The sequence below is a fragment of the Haemaphysalis longicornis genome, unplaced genomic scaffold (assembly GCF_048455015.1).
Source record: "Haemaphysalis longicornis isolate Haplotype H1 unplaced genomic scaffold, Haemaphysalis longicornis Haplotype H1 scaffold_2, whole genome shotgun sequence".
Classification (NCBI taxonomy): domain Eukaryota; kingdom Metazoa; phylum Arthropoda; class Arachnida; order Ixodida; family Ixodidae; genus Haemaphysalis; species Haemaphysalis longicornis.
The window spans coordinates 16,055,992-16,077,351 of record NW_027526295.1 but is presented as its reverse complement, the minus strand read 5'-3'; the positions used below and the strand labels follow the sequence as shown (position 1 = coordinate 16,077,351).

The following is a 21,360-nucleotide window of genomic DNA, read 5'->3' as shown; positions in this document are numbered from 1 at the left end:
ATATTTTCTATATCCCCGGTATTTACTTTTAGTATACCCTCAAATATTTCTTTGATACTACACTTAGCAATGTTTCTGGCGACTCATTCGGCTGCTCCTGTACGCCCGAATTGATGAGGTTAGACTTACGGCTCCTGTTTTCCATTTCGTCGAGTTTTTTTGTAACGGCGTGAAGGTTGTCCTCTAGCACACCTATTTTTTCAAGCATTCTGAAACCTGTTTTTAAAAACCGCTAACCTTTTCCAGTTTATTATATATTACGCTTAGCCTTCGGTTGGTTTGTGATCTTGCATTTCTTATTTCCAGAATATCGGCAGCGATATCGCTAAGTTGCTTGGCGAGCGAAGCAACTTGGCGATATTGACCCCACACTACTTAATTGGGTACGACACTTTCTCGCATCACGCGTCCAATTCGTTACTACAAATGACACTGACTCACCTCTGATTCAAGTTGATTCTGGCGTCCCCCAAGGATCTGTCTTGGGTCCCTTATTGTTTTCGATTTACGTGAAATATTTGCCTAACAACACATCCTCCCAAATATTCTCTTTTGCAGACGACTGCGCAATATGCCGTAACGTTTCAAATTATACCGACACCTTATCCATGCAAGCAGACCTTAACAACATTTCCAGTGGTGTTGCATATGAAACATGGACCTCAATACTAACAAGTGTAAATCCACACGTGCTTCCCGTACTAACGTAGAGTGTGCAAGCTATTACCTCAACAACAACTGCCTAGAATCAGACAATTCGTACCGTTACCTGGGCGTCCACATTACTAACACCCTTTCATGGAAACCACATGTAGAATACATAACGGCCAAGCCTAATCGCACTTTAGACTTTTGGACTACGTACGCGCGTCCACAGTTAGAGTATGCATCCGCAATGTGGGACCCAGGCCATGCTACACTAACACACGCAGTCAAAGCCATACACACCCGCTCAGCTGGTGTCACCTTGGACTTTCATCGTGCAGCTAGCGTAACTCTCATGAAAGCCTCGTTACATCTTCCACTGCTTGCTACCCACCGGAATCAGTCTCGAATTCTTCTTTTCAAAAAGGTATTTTATCCCAACCCTTGTTTACGTTCGTTTTAGATTGGACCTGCACGATTTATATCATCTCGTCGCAATCATTCACAAAAGGTCAACGTGCCTCGCTGTAATACATCAGTGTACCAACATCCTTCTTTTCCCGAATCGGCAATGAGCGGAATCGTCTAGCAGCCACCCGAACAAGCATACCGACTCCATACTATTCAAAAATGCCTTGTCAGACCTGCTTTAGTTCTTTCATATCTCATGCACTTCTCTCTTTTTCTATTTTATTTATAGTATTGTGCCCCTCCCCTCTCCGATGTACTGTGAGGGTATTTTATCAATAAATAAATAAATAAGCTTCCGTCACTAGACAGTTTGGCACTGGAGAGGCATTTGCCCTGCAGTGGGTGTCGATAGGCTTGTGATGATGATGACTAGACAGGGTTCGAGCGCTGAATGTTGCCAGGGCCCGAAGGCGGCGTGTCCGGACCCAGTGATTTTTAGCCCCCTCTGCTGTATAGCCCTGGTCTGACCGCCGCCGTGGTCGGGTGCTCTACAGCTTCTGAGGAATGAGGGCGAAAATTTGCATTCGCAAGTCATAGGAGATTGTGGCCAACTACTACATCAGGGTGGCCAGATCGTTTTCTGGTGAGGGAGCGCTGTTTGCGTACCAGTCTTCGCATGGAGTCTTCGCATGGAGCATGGTTGGACCTAACTGGTTTAGCCTCCCAGGTATCCGGGATGATGGTTACTTCGGGAGCAGGAGCATCGGTTGGGCTCAGAAAGCCTGGCTACATTTCGGCGCGACTTCGACTGGCAAACTTCCCTTGCGTTGGCGGGAAGTTCGCGCACTGTTTAAACTCAAGCTGCGCCTCTTTTGAGTTATTTTATAGTCTATACAATGGTGTGGGGGTGGTGTGTTTGTTACGTATTCACGATATGAAAAACCGCGCACAGACGGGAAAGTAGATACGGCATACTACTGACGGCACTCACGACAAACCCGGTGGCTGATCTGTCGTTTTTTCAGAACCGCACACACGCTGTCGTAAATCATAAGCTCCATGTAGGTAGCTGGAATAGCGGCAACCGCATCACGCACGCTCCTTCATGCCATGCCGCGCAGACGGGGGGTCGTTTACCTGCGATGCAGGACGCCGAGAGCTGGTTGATGTCACAACAGCAGCTTGAGATTCAGCTCCGTCAGCGGTCTTCTTTGTTGAGCTCGTCGGCCCGTCTTCTAGGGGGTCGTCTGAGTCCGACCAGGAAGCCGAGTTGAAGGGGGAAGCCCAGCACACGGGGTCCTCCCAGCTGTCAGGAAGGTCGTCTTCCGCGGCTGCAGCCAGTGTCGGCTGCACTTCCGCGCAGCCACTCTGGAGATCTGTCGAGGAAGAAGGAAGTGCACGAGTGGACATGTAAATGAAGCCTCACAACAGCGTTTCGTCCAGTAGGAAAACGACGTGTTCCTAAAGCATTGTGCTGCTTGAGCACGCGGACGCGGGTTCGGTTCCCGGCCGCGGCAGCCGCTTTTCTGATGGAGGCGAAAAGCAAAAACGCCCGTGTGTACGAGATTTCGGCGCACGTTAAAGATCCCCAGGTGGTCAATATTAACCCGGAGCCCCCCACTACGGCGTGCCTCACCACCTGCGTTGCGTCGGTGCGCTAAACCCCACAATCATCAGAAATTGTGAAAAATGTCAAAACGTATAACGCATGGTATTTCCACAGTAATGCATATTTAGCGAAAGATTCCCCTTTAATCATTATAACAGCGTGAGTGGAGATAACTGGTAGAATAAAATATTGAAAAACAAGAAAATAAGAAATATATAAAATAATAACGAGAACTGGCGAACCGTGTAACGCCCTGCATTTCCACAATATTACAGATTTCGCGAAAGTTCGAAGTGTAATCGTTATAATAAAGTAAATGGAGATAATTGGTCGAACGGCATTTTGAAAAACTAAAAATAAGAAAAATATTTCAAAAACTGCGGGAAATGCCAAAACGTCTAACGCATGGCATTTCCACAATGATGCAGATATCGCGATAGTTCCACCTGTAATCTTTATATTACCGTAAATGTAACCCATGATCGAACGAAATTGTGAAAAACTAAAAAATAAGAAAAATATAAAAAATACGCGAGATGTGAAAACGTATAACGCGTGGAATTTCCACAATAATGCAGATTTCGCGAAAGTTCCAAGTGTAATTGTTATAATAACGAAAATGGCCGAGCGCAATTGGTCGAGCGAAATTTCGAAAAAATAAAAAATAAGAGACATTAAAAAATCAGGGGAAATGTCAAGACGTCTAACGCATGGAATTTCCACAATATTGCAGATATCGCGATATTTCCGCGTGTAATCGTTATAACAGCGTAAATGAATGCTTGATCTACGGAAATCTTGAAAAACTAAAAAATAAGAAAAATATACCATTGTCACGAAGCCAAAGATGACGCAGTTGTCTTGAAGGAGCGAACTTGTGCTCCCCTAACAACTCAAAGAATACAGAAGCGGCGAGGCAGCAGTCAACAAAGGGAAGTGCGCAGGCGAGTGTCGGCGGATGGAATGCCGCGTCATTAGCTCCACCGGCATTTATCTTTGGACGCGAGCGTTTCTCGAACCGTCGATTTACATCCAGAATACTAGATCAAAGAAGATTATTCTAGGCTGTTGACGTTAGTTCGAAATGCTCTCCCTATCAAAAGAGATACCACGTGTGGCATAGAAATAACGAATGGAACACGCGCTTCCCTTAGCACACACGTAACAAAGAACGGCGCAGCCTGGCGGTAAAAGCAAAACACAAATAAATAAACCCAATGCATGGTTCGCGGCAATGTAATTACGAAAAGTGGCGAACTGTGTAACGCCCTGCATTTCCACAATAATGTTGATTTCGCTAAAGTTCAAAGTGTAATCGTTATATTAACGCAAATGGACAGAATCGGTCAAACGAAGTTTTGAAAAAATAAAAAATAAGAAAAATATTAAACAATTACGGGAAATGTCGAAACGTCTCACGCATGGCATTTCCAGATATCGGGATAGTTGCACCTGTAATCGTTGTAATAACGTAAATGGAGATAATTGGCCGAACGACATTTAAAACTCAGAAAGTAAAAAAACTATGTACAGTAATTACGAAAACTGGCCAACTGTGTGGCGCACAGCATTTCCACAATAATGCCGATTTCGGGAAAGTTAAAAATCGCTATCATCACGTAAACAGAGATATTTGTTCGAACAAAATTTCCAAAATCGAAAAAATCAGAAAGATTTTTAAAGATTACAGAAAATCTCACGACGTACTATAACGCATGGCATTCCACAGTAATGCAGATTCCGCGAAAGTTTCCCCTATAATTGTTATAACAGCGTAAATGGGGATAAGTGGTCGAACAAAATTTTAAACAACTAAAAAATATAAGAAAATATAAATAATTACGAAAACTCGTCAACAGTATAACTCCCTGCACTTCCAGAATTCTGCAGATTTCGGGAAAGTTTTAAATGTAATCGTTATAATAACGTATATTGGCATATTTTGCCGAACGAAATTTTCAAACACTAAAAAATAGGGAAAATAAAAAAAAAATCACCGGAACTGTCAAAACTTATAACGCATGGCATTTCCACAATAATGCAGATATCGCGAAACTTCCGCAACGAGATTTAAAAAAAAAACATGATGATGATGATGATGGTTGTGTTTTTATGGCGCAAGGCCGACTAAGGGCAAAGAGCGCCAGAGAAAAGGTTATTTAATGAAGTGAAGTGGTTACCACAAAAAGGTAGGTAAAAAAACGTGTTTTCTACAGACATCCGCCACGTTCCCGGGGTTGAAAACGAAGCAGCTGACGCCTTGTCTCGCGTCAACGCTTTCGGTACAAAAGTCCTGGACTTCGAGGCGATGGCTGCAGCTCAGCGAGAGGACACTGAGTTGACGAGACTGAAAGGAAAAGGTGGGGCATCTTCACTCGTGCTTTCGGAGATTGCACTTCCCTACATCCAGGGCACGATAACCTGCGATACCTCCCAGGCAACCCCACGAACTTTCATCCCACTAAATTTTCGTCGAGTGCTATTCAACACTTTTCACTCCATCAGCCACCCAGGTGTCCCCGCGACCGAGCGGCTGATAACAGAACGCTTGGTTTGGCCCGGCGTCAACGCGTACGTGCGACGTTCGGCTCGGACGTGTCAAACGTGTCAGTAAGTGAAGGGGACTTGAGTCGTGGTTTGACCACGTTCACCTCCACCTGGTGGGACCGCTACCGCCCTGCCGAGGTTTCAGGTACCTGCTCCCATGCATCGGCACTTACAGCCGATGGCCCGAAGCTGTACCAACTGCGGACATACCAGCTGATACCGTCGCGCAGGCCTTTATATAAACATGGGTGTCCAGGTTTGGCTGCCCCGCCCGCATAACAACTAACCGAGGACGGCAGTGCAAGAGCAACCTCTTTTCCGCGCTTTCGACCCTCCTCGGCACGAGGCTGCAGCATACAACCGCTTACCACCCCGCCAGCAACGGAATGATAGAGCGCTTGCGCAGGCAACTCAAAGCTGCACTTACAGCGAAACTAGATCGCTAGCACTGGGTGGAAAAGCTCCCGCTCGTCTTCTTGGCCTACGCTCAACGAGTGCATGAAGTGAAGACACGTCGTGTGTGGGAAGCAGCCGCATTGTATGAGCCGTACGGTGGTTTGTTGTTCTCTAGAAAGGTCAGGGTAAGGCGAGGGTAGGGTCTGTCTCTGTAGGCGATAATGCTTGGTTATATCCCTGAACGTGACAAGCGGTTGACTGTCTTCGTGCAGCTCCATAGCCAGAGGGGTAAAAGCGCTGGCTGTTGGTGGGCGTATTTGTGGCCCTCCCTGGAAGCGTGAGCGGGCGTCCAGATGAGCTGACTGGAATCGGTTGGGAAGTGGTTTTTTAGCGCACGCAGTGCAGCTCAGGGACACCCAAACCGACTGGTAATTCCGGTAGGATTGTTGGCAATCGGTGACTGCCTCCCGAGGTTCAGTGAGAGCCAAGGCGATGGCTGTCTCTTCTTTTGCCGTCATGCGTGGGTCTTGAGTGAGGCAAACGCACGCAAACGTTGAACAAACAAACTTTGCATAAATCCTACAAGGACCCATTTTGTAATCTTTCACTCGCAGCTGCGCACAATTGAACTAACATCGCCGTTACTGCCACAAAACCATGTCATTCATCCCTCATCAGATGTGATGTTCCTGGGCTTGCTGCTGGACCAACACCTAAAATTCAATCTGCACACTAAACTGCTATTTAAAAAGATCGGATTTGGGCTAAGGGTACTTATCAAATCACGTCACTGTTTTCCGCGTTACACTATGGCCCGCTTTCATTCACTATGGCACGCTTTCATTCACAGCCATTTGCAATACTGCGTGTCTACACACACGCCACTCATCTTGCGCATGTGCAACATTTACAAACCCAAGCGTCGAGGCTCATTACGTTTAGTCCGTTTATGGCTCACGCGAAACCGATATTTCACGGCTTAAATACTTTGCCTGTAATAAATATTTTCCAGCAAAAGGTAACCACAGTGATTTACCGTGCTCGTGCCCAGGAAATATTTAATGACAGCCTAAGAGCCACTGCTCTGATTAATTACAATAACACGCGCGTTTCCGAAAATAACAATGTTTTACTACCCAAAGCCAAAACAAAGTCATGTCAATTTACGGCTTACTTCATGGGCATTCCAATATGGAACCGCCTCCCTAACCATATAAAATTCTCTCGCACGTCAACACCGTTCAGTAGATGGGTGAAGCAATACTTCGTTACACTCTTATTACAGACGGATGGATAAATTCGCAGGATTCCCCAAATATCATGTTTTCTAACTTTCTGAGTCATTCGTCATTGCTTCCTTATGCTTGTTTGTACGCAGTTTTTTTGCCTCAGCTTTGAGTTGACAGTTAACTTTTCGATTATGCTCTCAGTATTTTGATGACTGTATTGTTCAAAACTTCATGACATATATTATTCTTGTACAATTTATTCTTGTACAACTAATTTATCTATGAAGTGTTTTTTTTCGTACTAATCAGGTTACTTTATTCAGTAATGTATAATTGCGCTGCTTTCAAATGTAACAATGTTTGATATCTCTTCATGGGACGTCCCCCGGACAGTTCTTTGGAACTTCGGGACCTCCACCTGTATTGCGTTGCGCGTTTCAACAATAAAATGCTAGGAACAAGCTTTCTTCCGATTTAAAAAAAAAAGCCAAAGCAGAGCATTATAGCCAAAGCAGAGCATTATATGCGCAGGCTGGAAATTTTCGCGCAGGATACGCGCAATGTATGGAGCATATTTCATAAATTGGTTGGAACAAATCTTGCAGCATTACCTTCTGAACTGACAGTCAATGGAGGGCGCATACCCCTCGCCAACACCTTAAATGAACATTTCGTGAACTCGGGAGCTCCGAATTGGACACCGCCCACTTCGGTTGAACTTGACTGTGAAAATTACATCAGCCATTACGTCACTGACTCGGTATTTATGGCACCAACGTCGGAAGCCGAGATAGCCTCTGTTATCATGTCCTTTGACAGTAAGTCGGCGGCTGGTGAAAATGGCATCAAACCTGAGTCCATTAAAGCTAACTAAGGTATAAGCTTGGGCGTGTTGGTATGGCATTCTCGGTACAGCGCAAAGGGACGAGAACGAGGCGTAGACGGGACACAGCGCAGTGGACGGGAGACAGCGACGGGACACAGCGATGGAACGGGACACAGCGCGATGTGTCCCGTCTACGCCTCGCCTCGTCTATGCCTCGTACTCGCTGTTCCGAGAACCCATTAAAGCTGCTTCTGTAGTTATCGCTGGCCCATTGACACACATATGCAATAATATTCTAACATGCGGCACTTTTCCAGATTGGATGAAAATTACGCAAGTAACAGTAATTCGCAAGGGGGGTAAAACCAGCGACCTAAATAGCTTCAGACCTATTTCTGTGCTACCATTTTTTTGTAAAATAATAAAAAGGGTCATACACAGCCGCCTACAAAGTTTTCTATCAGCAAAACGCGTGATTTTCAGAAGAACAAATCATCTGAAACGGCGTTAATAACAGTTAAAGATCAAATTATTAGTAATATCGAAAATCGCCTGTACACTGTTGGCATATTTCTCGATTTTTGGAAAGCCTTCGATTCTATCAAGCACATTTTGTTACATAAACTTGAAAGGTATGGCATCAAGGACCCTGCATTAGATCGTATCCGCAGCTACCTTGACCGCAGATTTCAATTCACGTGTTATATCACTTTTAGTACTATTACTACTACTATATTACTACTGCAGTTATATCACTCTATTATACTCACATTTTACATATTGTGTGCCGTTATAGGGTATTGGTAACAAATGTGATATTGATAATTTTTCTGTGTTGCAGCACCGAGCCATTCGCTTACTAAAGCAGCAAACAAATATATTTCGGGGAATCTTATGATACAGTACAATATACCAGATATAAAAGAAACCTTTTTGCTCAAACTTGCTGTGTTTGTTTACAAGGATTCTCCTTAAACTGCGATGTCATCATCATCATCACCAGCCTATCTACGCCCACTGCAGGGCAAAGGCCTCTCCTAGTCTTCTCCAATTACCTCGATGTAATATTTAATAAATTCTTAAATAGAACTACTTGGTATTCCCTACGTCACCCATATGTTGTAGACAGGCCACGTACAAATAACGGCAGGCAGATGATGGATTCTTTGATTATGAAGCTTTGCAATGGCTACCCTGATGTTGTTTCAATTGCCAAGAGTTGCAGGAATGTTCGCAAATTCAAAAGTGCTGCTCGAATCCTCTTTCGTTCCGCGAATGAGTTATCATTAGAATGATGCAAATTTGTATGTTCCAGTACTTTAAAGCGCCATCTTTGTCCTCGTGATTCCTTGTATTGGTTTATGTTGCCTGAGCTGATGTGTGCTCTTACTAAAAAAATATTATGACGTTATCCTACGGGTATTGAAGTGAAATGTGTTTTTTTTTTCCTTTTTTCATATATCTGAAGACTGCTTGTATATTGTATGCTGTTTGTGCACTACAGCTGCTGCTGTTGCTGCTCAAGCGGGGTGAAGCCTGCTCAGGAAGGTATACCTCGTTTTGCTTTGCCTCGCCGTCATTTCTATATTGTACTGGCCAAACGTAACAATAAATAAAAACACAATGCAATACAGTGGAGTGCAGCCCGAAAGTCCGTGAAGATGGCCCATAAGCGTGCCGGCTGCTCGATGGTGCGAGCCAAAGCCATCCGTAGAACTGCAATTTGGGCAGCCGTAGATGATGTTTGATGGCTGAGCAGGGCTCTGAGGGTGGTGCGTGATGAAGGCATCCACACTGCGATAGTGGGTGATGTGGATGACACCGATCCTCCGTGCACAGATGTGTATGACCTCCGTATGTGTTGTAGATATATTCAAAAGCAAAAAACCGTAGAGCGGCAGCATGGAATATGCTCCTTCCGTGTAATTCCGGGCACCGTGGTCACTATTTTTATGAGAGGAAACATCCAGGGCGGGTGGAGATGAAATTCTGGCGGCTGGTAATGCTGCGGCAGGAAGTCGCACGTTTCAGTGACCAAACTTGGCGCTAAAGGGTGATCACATTGCCTTGGCACAATACGCAGTCGCGCGCGGAGAAGCTCCTGCGTGCCGAGAGCCAAGGGTGACAGACGTCGGCCTTTCGTCAGTGTTCCAATAGTAGAGGTAGTTTTCGGAACACCGATGCAAGTCCTCAAGATCTGTGCTTGCATGGACTCTAGAGCCTTGATCGTTCCTTTAGAAAGAGGGGCCAGAACGGCGATGCTGTAGCGTATGAAGCCAAAGCAGATCGCTTCGTAGAGCCGGAGGAGAGAGTTAACAGAGCACCACCGGAGTTTCTGGAGAGTATACGGAATATGCGGGCAATTGATGTAAGCTTCTCCTTGAGATGGCGGAGATGGGGTGACCAGGTGAGTGACCTGTCGAATGTCACTCCCAGAAACCTATAGCTGGCAACGTATGAGATGACATTGCCTCCAACAGTGATCCCGTAGTGCGTGAGGTCCCGCTTCGTAAAAGCCAACGCAGCACATTTGCTTACCGAAATTTCCAATCCTCGTGTGGCCAAGAAAGATGCAATGGAGTTGGTTGCTCGCTGCAGTCTCGACCGTAGCCAAGGAGTTTGTATAAAACTCCTGGAGTGGAGACGGCGCTCGAAAACTTACGCCGACGGCCGCTATCTTGCCGTGGGGAGAAAACTCGTTCCGTCGTAGCAGACGCATTGCACCAGTCGCATCGTGTACTTGTTTTTGCGGCGGATTACGTTACATTTTTGCTTCCGTTCTTTTTTGTTTTCTTTTGTTTTGCAAGTTGATGCTCTCATGCGGCTAGCTTCAAGCGCACCGAGATTTTCTTGCGCGCTTTCATTTCGAAGCATGTGGTTTCGGTTATGCTCACCTCTTCGTGTTTCTAGTTAAGCGCTACACACGTCTCTAGTGAGTGCGCCGTTGGGCGCACACCTCTTCTAATTATTTACATTCTTGGCCGCAAACAACTAAAACAAACAGAAGACCCAATGCCATTTTTTTCTGCCCCATGTGTCGTTCTACTGAGTTCTCTCTTGCCAAAGAGCAGAACTCGTGTTCGTTCAATCGTCGTTTGCGGATGGATGCTTCAAAGTTGTAGAAAGCAGGAATGGTCTGCTCGTGCGTCGCATTCGGCTGCGCTAATGGCGCGACTAATACGTCGGGGATCACCTTTCATCTGTAAGTACTGAGGGTCTCTGTTTGTTTTGGGTCTCGAGGGCATTACTAGTATTATAACGTTATAAGTGCACACTTGCCCGCCGTTTGTGCGTGATGTAAAGGGAAAATTCGCTGTAGCACCTGCTGTCTGCTTACTGATCGTACCTTACGCGCTTGTTTACGCAGATAAGCGAATGTTTTCGCCCGTAGTTGTGGTGGTCCTGTAGTCACTTGACTGCGCGAAATCAAATGTTTCTAAATATGTGGGGCGCAAATTGTTTTTCCCCACTAATTTAAATGTAGAGTATTGCTCAGACAGTTACCGTCAACAATCAAGGCACTCTTGTTTAATATATTTCATTTGCATCCGGCCCTGCCTGAATATTCTGATGTTTCTCGTTAGCGCTGTTTCGCAGAAGTCTTTGATGCACCGCAATGCTCCGCCGCGTTCTTCGTCCGCGTAATTTTCTTATCAATAGCACACCACTATCATGCGAGCGTGCGCGGTTAATGTAGTCGTGCTTCCAAATAAGTAACCGTCCGGATTTGAAAAATAAATAAAGTCAATGCGAGTGAGACATGTACGTGTGATTATGATGTTTTCTGTAAAGTGCACGCGGAGAAAAAGACCTGCTTTAATGAGCTTCAGTGTGCGCCTAATCCCTTTTGCAAAATATTGATACGTAACACCCGGGACAGTTAACATAGCATTGGACTGGACCACCAGGTGGTCAATCCATCGTACACTTCACCTATGGGTATGTGCCTCATCAGTGGGCACGTACAGCAAGCCCAGAGACGAAGAAGAGATCGAGCAGAAACGGACTGGCACGAGCTGCATTAGATTCCTTGGCTTTGGTCTCTGGGCCTTCAGCTGTAATTATCTGTAAATAGACAGCTTATTCGCATCTGCCTCGTAACATCTTTTTGGTGGAGGTTGCGGATGTCATCCCCATCCTGGTCCCAGCTCCACTTCGCCTTCGCTGCTGAACATCGCTCAAAGGCTCTTGGATCGCGTCGGCCCGCCCCAGTCCCGGTGAGCCGCGGACGCACCATTCCCCAGCCCCGTGTCCCCAGCCTGTGACTTGCCGAGACCAAACGACGTGACCAGCCGCGACCTGAACAGAAGACGACACCGTTCCCCTGCCCTGAACTCCGGCGCGCTTCCGGGGCCTTTGGACGTCGGTCTACTGCGTCGGCGGACATTGCTCTTTTGGGGCCTGTGCTCACCACGACGAATTAACCTCATCCGTGGCGGCGAGGGCTCCCTTTTTCCTCTCATAGCGCATCGTCACCGCATCTGTACATTTACTAAGGCCTCGACCAGGACGGGCGCTTTCGACGAGGGGGATGTGTCACGGGCCAAACCCCGCCGCCTACTTTCTCGACCTCTATCTCGGAAAACTAGCCAGTGCAGCTCCCGGAGGTGATGCTGCATTAATGACCCGGCCTGAAAATCCTGTGTTGACTACGATTACGAAACCCAATTTGGTAGACGTTCACGTTGACGGTGTTCGTGTTAGCGCGCTAGTCGACACAGGCGCCAATATTTCGGTAATGAGTTCGAACCTTCGCCGCACTCTTCGCAAAGTTATGACGCCTGCTGTATGCCGCACCGTACGAGTCGCCGACGGAGGAACGACCACCGTAGCCGGAATGTGCACCGCCCGCGTCGTAATTGCCGGAAAAGACGTCCCTGTTTTGTTCGCTGTCTTGGACGCATGCCCTTACGACATTATAATCGGACTAGACTTTCTGACTGACCACGCCGCCCTCATTGATTGCGCCGCGGGGGTTTTACGTCTTGAGCTACCCACCATGCCCCTTGATGAGACCAAGCCTGTGTACCGGCTTTGCTGCACTGAGCATGCTCGATTAACACCGAAGACCATGACCTACGTACCTTTACCGTAGCGCCCGCCAGTCCCAGATGGTGAATACCTCGTCTCTCCCGTCACGGATGTACTCCTGGAACGTAACGTGGCTCTTCCTTACACAGTTGTGACGGTCGAGACGAACCAAATAGGCCTTCCATTTTTGAACTTCGGTTTCTCCACGCAAGTTCTTCCCCGGGGAATGTCGCTGGCTACACTCATCCCCCTGGCCGAATGCGAGCTTTCCGCTGTTACCACTGACGCCTCTGACGGTGAACGGGACGGCCAACGGGACATTTCACCGACTACCAGTGATTTTATGAAGATGATAGCGTCGGACCTTCCACATCCGCAAGCCCATGAGCTCCAATGTCTTTTAGCGTCCTATCGCGACATTTTCGACTTGGACAACCGTCCTTTGGGCCAGACGTCTAGTGTGACACATCGCATTAACACTGGTGACGCGACCCCTATTCGCCGCCGTCCATATCGCGTGTCCCACGCCGAACGTACGGTCATTCAGCAGGAAGTAGAGAAGATGCTGAAAAAAGATGTTATTGAGCCATCTTCGAGTCCGTGGGCGTCACCAGTCGTACTGGTTAAAAAGAAAGACGGCTCATGGCGATTTTGTGTCGATTACAGACATTTGAACAAAATAACCAAAAAGGACGTTTGCCCACTTCCTCGCATTGACGACGCCCTCGATTGCCTGCATGGCGCGTCATATTTTTCGTCCATTGACCTTAGATCCGGATACTGGCAAATTGCAGTCGACCCCATGGACCGAGAAAAGACCGCTTTTGTCACACCAGACGGACTGTACCAATTTAAGGTCATGCCGTTTGGTCTGTGCAATGCGCCAGCCACATTCGAAAGAATGATGGACTCGTTGATTGATTGTGGGGTTTAACGCGCCGACGCAACGCAGGCGATGAGGCGCGCCGTAGTGGAGGGCTCCGGATTAATTTTGACCACCTGGGGATCTTTATCGTGCGCCGAAATCTCGTACACACGGGCGTTTTTGCTTTTCGCCTCCATCAGAAAAGCGGCCGCCGCGGCCGGGAATCGAACCCGCGACCTCGTGCTCAGCAGCGCAACGCCTTAGCCACTGAGCCACCGCGGCGGGTAGAATGATGGACTCGCTTCTTCATGGATTTAAATGGACGACATGCCTATGCTATCTGGACGACGTTATCGTCTTTTCTCCTACGTTTGAGACCCACCTACATCGCCTCTCTGACGTCCTGGCAGTTTTTCGCAGAGCTGGACTTCAGCTCAATTCGTCAAAATGCCACTTCGGCTGCCGTCAAATCAAGATCCTTGGGCACCTCGTCGACGCTACCGGAGTTCAACCTGATCCAGACAAAATCATCGCGGTAAAAGAATTCCCTGTTCCTCGATCTGTGAAAGACGTTCGCAGCTTTGTAGGGCTCTGCTCCTACTTTCGCCGCTTCGTCAAGAACTTCGCTGCAATTGCCAGACCACTCACGGATTTGCTTAAGCACGATACCCTGTTTTCTTGGGGCCCTGATCAAGCTGCCGCTTTTTCAACCCTCGTCGACCGTCTCACAAATCCACCTATTCTGGCGCACTTTGACGGTTTCGCTCCTACCGAAGTCCACACAGACGCGAATGGCCACGGCATCGGTTCCGTACTGGTTCAGAAGCACGCTGGCCTTGAACGAGTAATAGCGTACGCCAGTCGCCTTTTGTCACCTTCCGAGCGGAACTATTCAATTACCGAACGGGAATGCCTGGCTCTTGTATGGGCCGTCAACAAATTTCGCCCATATTTATACGGACGTCCTTTTCCGCGGTCACTGACCACCATGCCCTATGCTGGCTGGCCTCCTTAAAAGATCCTACAGGCCGTCTTGGTCGCTGGGCTTTGCGCCTTCAGGAGTATGACTACTCCGTGGCCTATAAGTCTGGCAGGCTCCACAGCGACGCCGACTGCCTGTCACGTCAACCAGTCGACCAACCGGACACAGCTGACCACGACATCGATTCTTGCGTCCTTGCTCTATCCGACTTTACCAACATCGCCGACCACCAGCGCCGCGACAAACCATTGCGGTCGATCATTGACCGTCTCACTAACATCCCGTCAGACCCTGCATTAAACGCATTTTTGCTCCGTGACGGCGTACTATTCCGCCGCAACTTTCGCGCAGATGCCCCTGCCGAGCTTCTCGTTGTGCCTGAGCACCTCCGGCCTGACATCCTTCACCAGCTGCACGACGAACCGACGGCGGGCCACCTTGGCATCGCTCGAACTTATGACCGTGTGCGTAACCGCTTTTATTGGCCTGCACTCTACCGCTCCGTCCGCCGCTACGTCACGGCGTGTGACCTGTGCCAGCGCCGGAAACGCCCTTCCTTGTGCCCAGCCGGACCGCTCCAACCCATAGAGATTCCTTCCGAACCTTTCTTTCGCGTGGGTTTGGACCTACTCGGTCCTTTTCGTCTGTCCCGTTCAGGAAATCGCTGGATTGCTGTTGCGACCGATTATGCGACCCGCTACGCTATTACGCGTGCCCTTCCCACCAGTTGTGCCACAGACATTGCTGATTTCCTGCTTCAAGACGTTATCCTACACCACGGTGCTCCTCGTCAGCTCCTCACCGACCGTGGCCGGTACTTCCTGTCTCGGGTTGTTGACGACCTCCTTTGCTCTTGTCGCACAAAGCACAAGCTAACCACCGCCTACCATCCTCAGACTAATGGATTGACTGAAAGATTGAACAAGACCATCACTGACATGCTCGCAATGTACGTCTCTGCGGATCGTCTGGATTGGGACGTCACTTTGCCATTTGTTACGTTCGCGTATAACTCATCCCGCCATGACACCGCCGGCTATTCCCCATTCTTTCTTCTCTACGGCCGCGCACCCACTCTTCCATTGGATACCCTCCTTCCTGATGCGACACCTCTAGCTACAGAATATGCTCGTGATGCTGTCGCTCACGCTGCTGTGGCCCGCCAGGTTGCCCGTGCCAAGCACTCGGCTTCCCAGTCCGCTCAGAAGCACCGCTATGACCAGCAACATCGCACCGCCCATTTTACGCCCGGCTCCTTGGTCCTGCTCAGTACGCCATGCCGCCGAATTGGACTTTGCGAAAAACTGCAGCCTCGCTTCAAAGGCCCCTATCGCATTAAGCGCATGGTCACACCGGTCACCTACGAAATCGTTCCTGTTGCTTCGTCCTCACCGTCCCTGGACCCTGCATCTCAACTAGTCCACGTCGGCCGCCTCAAGCCCTATTTCTCAACGGCCACACCTGCTCCATGAGCCTAATTTCAAATGTGCACCGAGACGGTGCTTACCCCGCCGGAGGGGGGGTCATGATACGTAACACCCGGGACACTTAACATAGCATTGGACTGGACCACCAGGTGGTCAATCCATCGTATACTTCACCTATGGGTATGTGCCTCATCAGTGAGCGCGTACAGCAAGCCGAGAGACGAAGAAGAGATCGAGCAGAAACGGACTGGCACGAGCTGCATTAGATTCCTTGGCTTTGGTCTCTGGGCCTTCAGCTGTAATTATCTGTAAATAGACAGCTTATTCGCATCTTCCTCGTAAAAATATGATTGAAAAGCTGGAAATAGACCCGCCGCGGTGGCTCAGTGGCTAAGGCATTGTGCTGCCCATCCCCAGAATGCGAGTTGAATTCCCAGCCGCAGCGGCCGCTTTTCTTATGAAGGCAAAAAGCGAAAACACCCGTGTAAAAACGACCCCCAGGTGATCAAGAGTAATCCGGAGGCCTCCACTACGGCGCGCCTCATCGCCCGCGTTGCGTCGGCGCGTTAAGCCCCACAATCAATCAATCAATCAATCAATCAATCAATCAATCAATCAATCAATCAATCAATCAATCAATCAATCAATCAATCAATCAATCAATCAATCAATCAATCAATCAATCAAAAGCTCGTGCTTAATTTCGTCTTTTTCGGCAAGGGCAAAACTGGGCATGTTATTTAAACCAGAAAACGTGCATGAGAGAACATATAAAGATTGCAATATCGTGATGCATATGATTCCTTGCAGTACTGCCTAAAAACCATTCGAACCGGTAAACTGTGTCTACAGAGCTTGTTTGGGTGTGAGAGCTGCGTGATTAATCATTAGTAATTAATGAATAAGTATTTATTAATCCCAGAAATGCCGCTAAAAGAAACAAGTCACATAATCGCGCTGTCGCGTGTCCCGCACTTTTATAACGCGGCACCTCTTGCCATGGCGTGCAACATGAGGTACTTATAATGTTAAAAGGGGCGGCCTATAGCTTTAGATATACAGAATAAACATTTATTGAAATTAAAGCAGGGGTGGTGTCTTTAACCAAGCGCTACACGTTTTCCCGCGGCGACAGCTCTGTTCACCACAGTAAGATATACACACACGAACTCGCAGCTTGAACCATATCTTACGTTAATACCTTCCGCGTAAGGAAAAATTCAGGCTGCCTTCAAATATCGTAAACAATAAACCAGCTTATTCATAGTTTTCTCCCTTGTAAAGCCAAATTGGGTTTAAGTAGCCCAAGATATAAGCGTGTCCAGCAGCACCGACGTGGCGGCTAGCGCGTGACTATACTAGTACACTAACTTCGCCGGTCTCATGCCCCTGTGACACGGCAGTTTCAATCGCGATCGAGCTCGATCCCGCTGGAACTCAGTCCTGGTTTCTCAAGCGCGATCGAACGAAAGCGGCGATACTCTCGTCCCCGCTCAGTAATGGCACAGAAGGTGACAACTTCAACTAACGCCAAAAATTGCGTCAAATAACTTGACCCAAATGAGCGTGCGGTAACATTTACATTGTTACGTATACTTATGGCCGCGCGTAGTTACCAGACGCCGGGCGCAAGTACATTGTTAGCGCCATTTGGCGTACACGAATGCAACCTGTGCAACTTCTCGATTGTGATTGAAACGTGCCGTGTAGCAGCGGCAGTGCGTCGAGCGCGTTCGAAAACTCGATGGCGATTCACTTCAATCGCGATTGAAAGTGCCCGTGTCTGCGCGTTACCGCCGAACGACGCCGACGCTCCCGCGACGCGTGATTTCGCGTACAGTGGTTAGTACTTTAACCTTTTTGTACCTATGCGCTCCGGAAAGCACTCGACAAAAAATGGGGTTCGGTCGGCACCAGAATCCCGGGACGCTCGCCGCCGAGTCTGTACACAAAGCAGCCGCGTCGGCGGATTGCCTCGAAAGCGAGTCATCCATATTAAATATTTGCCGCGCTTTCGAGGCGCCTTTTCAAAGAAAGTGCTACGAGTTGTGCCGCGCCTCCGCCAGATGGCGCCACGGGTCCCGCGACCGAGAGAAGACGCAGTGAAACATCCCCCTCACGAGGGGCACGATCAAATGCAGAGCATTTCCGGGGGCGCACGACGTTAAGTAGTTTGCGTTACGTTAATGTTGTTGCACTTGTGGCAACTGCTGACGAGAGAGCGCTCGTCAGCAGTAATTTGAATGAGCCAACGATATAAGGCGCGTTCGTAGCGTCCCATTCTGTGTCGGCTTTGTGGCGCAGTGGGTAGAGCACCATGTACATTGCGTTCCACCCGCAGGGTCGAGGGATCGAAACCGGGCGCCGGATAGTATTTTTTTATATAGTAGGGAGGGGTGCGGTGCGGACTACGGACGTCAACGCGGGTGACAACGTGAGTTACTGAAATGCTCTGCATTTAAAAAAAAAAAACACGACCGCACTTCAGCGTCCCTGCCGGCTCAGCGCCTTTTCTGCCCCCGGCAACATGGCCGCCGACCGGTTCGCCCGGCTTCACCTCCTCGCGTTGCTCGCTATGGGCGGCCTCCACTCCAGACGTTTTGTGCAACCTCTTTGATCTAGCACACGTCTGTTACGGCCAGAGCTCCATATGCAGATGTCGTCCGCGTACAAGGAGATTTGAACCGACTGCGGCAAGCATTTTTTCAGGCCTATAATGGAGATGTTGAACAGGTTGGTGCTTATCACCCCGCGCTGGGGAACACCTCGAGTCACTCTGTACAGTGCTGAGTCGCCGCTGTGTGTTGATATGTATACATACCTATCGGAGGGGTAGTCTGATAGTCATGCATACATGCGGCCTCATATTCCTGAAGACTCCATAGCCGAGCGAATGGCATCATGCGCTACGCAGTCATAGGCTCATTTGATGTCCAGGAACACGGCAATGATGATGTTCTGTCGATACTTTGCTTGTTTGATGCTGCTTTCAAGGGAAATGGCATTATCCATGCTGCTACGGCCCTTCCGGAAGCCAAATATCTGGCCCGGGTATACATTTCTGACTGTCAGATTCAATTCCAAGCGATAAAGCACCATCTTCTCCATCAGTTTGCCGACACAGCTGAAGAGGGCTATGGGACGGTAAGACTCTATAACCGTTGGAATTTTCTCTGGCTGGCGCAATGCGGCCGTGTTTTCATTTTGGTTCTAGACGGCGGTCTTCCATGAGCGGTTAAAAACATTTAGAAGGCATCCTTTCCCATTTTCGCCTAAATGCGAAAGTGTTGTATAGCTGACGTCGTCCGGACCTGGGCACGTGGATTTTTTGATGGAGGCCAGCGCAGCCAGCCGTTCTGCCATTGAGAATGGCACATCCATGGCTGACGACATCGCTGGGCAATACTCGCTCTGGGGCGAAGATGACGGTGGTACAGGTGTCAGCGCCATGGAAATTTTCCAACAGAAGGCGTTAGCAACGTGTAGGTCAGTCGTGTTTGTGCTGAGTGCAGTGGAGCTAAAGGGGTGCAGCTGACTTGATGGGGCCCGCACGCTTCGAACCAGGCGCCATGTTCTGGAAAGCGGCTTCCTCGGGTCGAGCCAGCTTCGAGCAGAAGGACTCCCGCTCGCGCTTGGCACGCTTGGCCATATGCCTCTGAACCGCCCTCTGAGCACCCCTGGAAGCTCGGATATCCTCAGGCGCTAGCGTCCGACGGGCTCGTCTTTCTGCTCGTAGACGAAGCCTCTCCAAGCCTCTCAAACTCTGGGTTAGCAGTGCGGTATTTATGTGGCCACCTCATCACTTTGGTGCTAGACTTACGAGCTTTGACATTGTCTCCATGAAGGAGTCATGAGCTCACTGAGTATGCGGTCTGCACACTCCTCCATCACAGTTGTGAATGCTTCCCAGTTTGAACAGCGAATTACACGCTGTTGGCGGATACCTGTAAGACCGTCCAGTGAAATGTAGGTCGGCCCATGATCTTCAATATCCGCTGTCCAGCTCGTCCTACCAATAAGTTGCGATGAGACGACCATGACGTCAAGGGCGCTTGATACATTGCCCCAGAAGAAAGACGTCCGGCTTTCCCGTGTTGACTTCGTACATGCCCTGCCTTTGAGCAGTGTCAAGCTGGCACCGCTTCATGAACGTCGTTGTTATACTGCCCTAGGAGGGGTGGTGAGCGTTGAAATATCCAGTCAAAATGTGCGGGGCTGGTGTGGCGCTGATGATTCTTTCTAGGCGGTTTGTATTTAATGCCACGTCAGGCGGAATATAAGCAGGAATTATTGTGAAGGATAGAAAATTTCTGCTACGTATTCATTCAATACGGCTGGTGGTAAACTATGCACCACTGTGGTGAGGTCGTTTCACAGGGGCACTGAAACTCTTGATATTTCAACGCCAGTCTTCGACTGCACAACTGTGTACCCGTAAAGGCGTATATCGCACGACTCTGGGGGCTGTCACCACACGAATCGTAGTAGCTAGCGCCATTGTGCAAGGAAAGGAGAGACAGTTCAGGAGAGTCAGTTGTGCCACGGGGACGTGAGAGGGGTGACGAAGATGCAAACAGCCTCCACAAGAGAGGACAGAACAGACCAGCCCTCGGTACTTCTGTCAAGTGCACGCTGCGCTGGCATAGACGTCCGACGGGCAGATTTCGAAGACCGTGCAGCTGGAGTAGGAGCCTTAGCTGGTGGCGGATGAGGCGCTGCTGTCGATGCAGGCAATGACGCATCTTTTGAAGAAGACGCCGGGGTTGCTCTTGGATCCCGCTCTTACAGAGCATCCGCAGCAGAATGCTGCTGCTGCGGCTCGCGGCGTAGGACCGGTATAGCGAGGAAGTCCTCATCGACGTTGGTAGAGGTGAGAACCACAGTTGGCTGCTCTGGCTTTTCGAGTCTTTGCGCCTAGTGTGACGCCGCTCTAGTAGGGCTGATTTTGCTGACTTTTAGTCAAGATGGTTTGCGGTCATTATTTTAAAATCGCCTTCTGGTCGCGGCGGACGGAACAGTGAAGAAATGTGGATTCGTGAGTTTTGCTGCAGTTAGGGTAGTTTAGCTTGTCAGCAGAACAGGACGCACGAACATGACTGTCACCGCGCTTGGAACAGCGAAGCGAGAATTAGCAAACTTCTGCCACGTGTCCGAACCGCTCGCATTGTTTTGCATTGCCGATGTGTTTCCACGTAGTCACACACACGATAGCGCGTGTAACCGATGACCCGTTCTCGGGTATAGTTTCTGTAGTGAAAACGATTTGGACACTCTCTGAAGCTTTGCCCAGTCTTCGGGCGGACTGAACTGGCCATCTGAGGCGCAACGCGGTGAGGATGTCACGATCGTAGAGGCCCTTGGCAGCACCCCTGATTGCACCCACGCCGCAGTT

At 48.9% G+C, this 21,360-nt stretch overlaps 1 protein-coding gene across 1 annotated transcript in view; it reads right to left on the bottom strand.

Moving 5' to 3' along the window:
* LOC144168770 (pecanex-like protein 4) overlaps positions 1–21,360 on the bottom strand; it is a 473,206-nt gene that overhangs the window by 194,595 nt on the left and 257,251 nt on the right. The window contains exon 15 of the mRNA XM_077697735.1: positions 2,194–2,432. Within this exon, the coding sequence (XP_077553861.1) occupies positions 2,194–2,432 (239 nt within the window). The remainder of the gene's footprint in view (positions 1–2,193; positions 2,433–21,360) is intronic.